Source organism: Lactuca sativa, chromosome 9 (genome assembly GCF_002870075.4).
Source record: "Lactuca sativa cultivar Salinas chromosome 9, Lsat_Salinas_v11, whole genome shotgun sequence".
Lineage (NCBI taxonomy): Eukaryota > Viridiplantae > Streptophyta > Magnoliopsida > Asterales > Asteraceae > Lactuca > Lactuca sativa.
The window spans coordinates 181,662,676-181,668,096 of NC_056631.2; the positions used below are offsets into that span (position 1 = coordinate 181,662,676).

Consider the following 5,421-nt stretch of genomic DNA (forward strand, 5'->3'; position numbering starts at 1 on the left):
AACAACAAATGGACAGAGAGAATGAGTATAATCCATGTCTCAGTCCATATGATATCTAGAATGGAGGAATATATGATCCCTTATCTAATGGAAACGTCATTTGACTAGGTCAAAGTTTGACATCGGCTTTAAGAGCTACGATTGCTAGTCGGGATCTTGGAGTCATACTTGAATATTAATAGTTTTAGATTTATCCAAGTGGGAGACTGTTGGATTAGATGTCTAAGCCCATAACTATTATTGGTATGTACTTGACCCGAGAGTATCATGATCCGTTTGGGTTGCATGGCATCGGAACAATTGGATAGACAAGTGAGAAATGGTTATTTATGATTTATATTAATATATTATAAGTTCTAATATATTAATATGAAATCCTATTATTTAATTAGTATTGATCAAGAATTAATTTGGAATTTAATTTTCTGATCAAAAGAGACTAGTTAAATATATGAGGATTGATTATGTAAATCATTCATTCTTATATATGTGAGCTTGTGATCCGTTGTCCTTCATGTTCGGCTTAACCCATGTGGTAACCCATGAATACTCCATGGAGTTTAAAACCCATGGATCATGAAGGAAATGGAAAGTCATGCACATTAGGGTTTACATGGTGTAACCCTAATGAGCCATACTGTATAAAGGATCCCATGGTTCATGAAATGGCAATAGTGGATACACATAGTGAGGGCAAGGGCCGATTTCATAGGGAGAACCAAAGTAACCTTCTTCTCAAGTTATTCCATTTGTTGGTGGTGTTGTGTGATTCCATTTGAGGCTTCCACACTATTGGGGCTAAGCTCTTAAAGGTTCAAGACTTCGATCTCCATCAAAAGGTATGTCATCTAACTAGACTTTTGTAGTATAGTTGCTCCATAATATGTTAGTTAGGATGACGCTTTGGAATTTTATATATTTACATGTATAATAGTGAAAAAAATAGATCCAAGGCACATAGGGTTGCATGCACACCATAGGAGTGTTAGAATGCTCAAAACCCATTAGAGTTGCCTTTAGATCCTTTAGATTTAGCAACAAAGCAATGTACCTGCATTTGGAACACTTTTTGCTTCCTTAAGAACTTCCTTCTCATGAGATTTGAGAATCCCAACCAGTTTTGCAAAAGAATAGTCCTTAAACTCTTCATGAGATTTCATAGTTGAAACAATATGTTTCCATTCAAACCTCATGCCATTTAGAAAAGTGAGCTTCTATTTAATTACTTCCCTTTTCAACATGTGCTTCATCATTCTACTCAGCAAATGGTTAAAACGAGAAACAGTTTGTTCAACGAATTCGTCTGATTCTTGTTCAAATGAACCAAATTAAGATAAAAGACTAGTTTTTGTTGAATGAAGTAGATCATCATGATTAGAATATAATTCTTCAGTTTATTCCAAATTTGATGAGCAGTCTCACAAGAAATAACCAAATGGAAGGTATTTGGAGGAAGAGAAAACCTCAGAATTCTGAATGCCTTTAGGTTGCATAACAACAATTCTTTTTCTTTAGAAACAATAACCTTTTCTTGAACCAGTTCATCAAATCTCTTTTGATATTAAACTATTTCTTGAGTTTTTTCAACTTTATATGGTCCTTCTTCAATTGCACGCCGGATGCTTGAGCCATGAGTTTCAATGCCAAAAACATAGTCTTCAAAATGAAGTGCCCAGACTTCATAGTCTTCTCGAAAGAGAATTGGAATTTGGTTTGTATAACCAATAGCACCATGAAGGTTGAATGAAATCGAGTGAGAATCTTCTTTAGACATTTTCGAACAAATAGAAAGAGATAAGAATCAGATCTGTAAGCTAAAAGCAAGTTTCAAACCAAAAAAATCAAACGATTTGCACTAAGAATTAATTTTGACCAAAATGCAATGAAAGATTGCAAAATGCGGAATCGATTGAAAAATTGATAGAAAAATAAAATAAGAACACGAAGAATTGTAACAATTTTGGATTTGAAAACAGCTTACAAAACGTCTCGCTCTGATACCACATGATAGAATTGTAGGAAAGGTAGATTCTAAAATGAAAATTTCATATGAAGATGTAAAAGATTTGGAAGAACACAAAGATATAAATAAGATCTTTTTGCATTAGAGGATCGAGAGAACAATTCTTTACAAGACTTGTGCAGAACTATTCTATGTGAAAAACTCTGTCCTCTCTACTAACTAATGCTCCTATATATAGGCGTTAGGGGAGCACTAGAAAGGAATCCTAAGTCGACAGTTTAGAACTGCAAACCTAAGATTAAATAAGATTCAGAAATCGGAATTACAAGAGCTCAATTCAGAATCTAAGAAAAGACACTAAAGATTATAGACGCATACAAGTAGACACAATCTAATTCCGAATCCCAACAGATTGAATTATAAAACATAAAACGAAGAAATTAATAATTGGTGAAATCAAGATATTTTATAATTATATAACTAAGGCTGAACGGTGTGGTGCTGACGGCACCACATTCCACATAAGTTTATGGTGACATTTTTGCTATTTTTACCACTTTCAATAGAGGTTAGAGTATGATGCTGACAAAAGAGAGTAGAATAAAAAGGAGAGACGATGGTGATATTTGAATGGTAAATGAGGAGAGGGGCATTGGCAAAATTGCGTTGAAGATTACCGATGGCAAAAAATTTAGTTGAGGAGCGGTGTTTACCGCATAAGCATACCGACAGTAAACTAGTTAGAACACCATTAAGCCTAATAACATTAGGGCATGTTCTAAAATCGAGACCTCAACCGAATTCAAGGTTATAGAGCTTTGGTATGAGAAAGACATTGCAGTCCATAAAGTCACATGATTAAAAAGCAATAACAATATTTAACGTAGGGTTAGAAGGGGCTGTGGCCCCTTTATTTTTTTTGGTTAACTATTAAATTTTATATCTATTTGGCTTCAAAATATCAACCTCCGTACTCATATTGGATAGACCATAAGTAGCCATAACAACACGTTGGAAAACAAAGAAATCGAAATATCAAAGAAACTTGATATTTATTACACAGCCGCTACTGTTAAGGAAATTAAACCAAAAAAATGAAAACTAACTAACGTTTAACACATACACACACAATTGATTATTCAAACCAACTTCTCTTACCAACATCACATGGCTGTGGGAAAAGTGCGCCATCGTAGGCGCCAAAAGAACACAAAGAAACAAACGACAAACGATAATTAGTTGCCATTCACGGCTCCAGTGGTGGTGGTAAAGGCGGTGGGTCACCGGAGGATGATGGATTATTACTACCAAGTAGGTGAGTAATCCCCATTCTTGTATCCCTTCTCGAGCTCCACTCGTGTAAAGAAAGGTGTAGTTTCTTCGCCGCCACCAGAAACTCCACCGCCTGCAATGGTGTAAAAATCTCTAAAATACCCTTCAGTGTACTCATCCTCAGCTTATCTGCTTCCATCAAAACATTATACATATCAAGGGCATGTGTGTCCATCGCTATGTCCACCACCCCACCCTCGCTTGACTCCCCAACCCCCCTACACCCACTTGCCAGCAACATCAATGGCTCGTCCGCTATCCTTTCCTGATACAACACATGTGAAATTCACTACCTGCAATCTGTAACATTTATAAAAAGATTTGTAGGTTTGTTCCCACATATGTTTTATTGAATTCTACAGTATGCCTGTAAGGTTGCCATATATGACGACAGCTTATCTTGCTCTTTAACCGTTTTGGCATGAAGTTCATCTATTCTTTTGAGCTGCAAGCTTGATATTTCTCCGATGTTTCCATGTCGAACTCCTTCAAGAAACTCCTTCAAGTGTGTATTTAGGTGGGACCCACATAGCGCATACACGAGCCGGATCATCAAAGTAGGTCTGCAACCACCGATCCAAAGAAACGAGTTCACAAAAGTGCTCCCCCAGCTTGGAGCCAAAAAGGATGGCCCATCATGTTTGGCTAGTTGCGCTCGAGAGTTGTTGTAGTTCTCGAAGTGGGTGAGCATTTTTTTGGTTATGAGTTGGAGGTAGTCGACGTCGGTTGGGTAGTTGGTGAGTGTTTGGAGTAATTCGTCCAGATCGAGCTGTTGTTGAGCCACCCAGTTCTGATAACAGCATTGGAACTGTTGCTGTTTTATTTGTTTGGCCATGGTTTTTTTTGTAAGGGGTGACTCTTGACTCCACACACACACACACTGCGTAGGTTATGAAGATGAAATGGATATATATACAGGGGGAAAAGGGGCAGCTAAAGTAGGAGAAGAAGCTAAAGAGGAACGTCCAAATGAGCAGAGATTTCTTGGAATGACTACTGCTCCCATGTAACAGACAAAGTGTAAGTTTTCTCATGTTCCATTTTGCAAGTGGCAGATTTGTAGAGTTTGGTTTATTATACCACTACACAGGATAGAAGACATTCCATTGCTTGGAAGAGTCTTTTGATTTGAGATTTGAGGCTAATCACTACCTCCATACAAAGTTTCACACATGGAGACAAAAGATGCCCCTCCTTATTAGAGACGGATTTTTGGATGAATTCCCGGATAGATAGCGACGAGAATTTGATTTCCTATGTAAACAATCAAATATTATATTTGATTTATTAAAATACCATTAATTGACCCCCGCGTTGTCGATGATTTTTATGTGTTTTTGTTGCGTATTAGGAAAGTTGAAGATGGAAAATCATATTATATATACAGATCAGACACAAGAGATAAAGTTTAGAAAATAAATGGGTAAAAACGAGACGAATTATACAACGTTGTCGAATTAAAGTTGCACTTTACGCATTAACATACTTATATATTAAGATATATTAAGCATTCACAACTTAACTATTAGCTACTACTCTCCATCGATCTCGCACGTTGCAGTGAGTTTTTACCTTTTTCTATTGTGTATTAGGAAAGTAGAGGATGAACACAAAAGTTAAAAAAAAATGAATGGTAAAAGTAATATTTTACATAGTTGAAAATAGAAGAGTCAACATGATATTTTAAAAAGTAAAGGATAAAAATATCATTTTATAAAATAAAAGGTTGTAAGTGACGGATTGTATAAAATTGGAGATTAAAGTTGCACTTTAAGCGGTAAAATACTTATTCGTTGTACCTTATTAGAAGTACTTTTCAGATACAATACATCTCCTTACAAAATAGAATGGTAGCAAGTGACGGATTATATATGGTTTCAACAAACTTCTAAAATATCATATTTACTACAACAATTATTTAAAATATTTATAATTTTTTTTAATCAATTGTATCTATTTAAAATCATTTCATTACTACCAAAAAAAATCATATAGCTAATGTGGGATTAGCCCACTTGTTATAGATGGAAGCCTCTTAGATCGGAGGTCCCGACTTCAAACATGGGCATAGGAGATTTAACTAACTCGGTGAATCTAACCTTTACCTACTAACCATCTGTTAAAAA

At 35.7% G+C, this 5,421-nt stretch overlaps 1 protein-coding gene across 1 annotated transcript; it reads right to left on the reverse strand.

The window, feature by feature from the left end:
* Positions 1-2,949: 2,949 nt before the first annotated feature.
* LOC111893413 (protein DOG1-like 3) lies at positions 2,950-4,403 on the reverse strand. Its single transcript, XM_023889475.2, has 2 exons — positions 3,663-4,403; positions 2,950-3,560 (listed from the first exon to the last, which is right to left on the reverse strand). Exons 1-2 carry the CDS (start codon positions 4,128-4,130, stop codon positions 3,210-3,212), a joined length of 819 nt encoding a protein of 272 aa, XP_023745243.1. The 5' UTR covers positions 4,131-4,403; the 3' UTR covers positions 2,950-3,209.
* Positions 4,404-5,421: the final 1,018 nt, after the last annotated feature.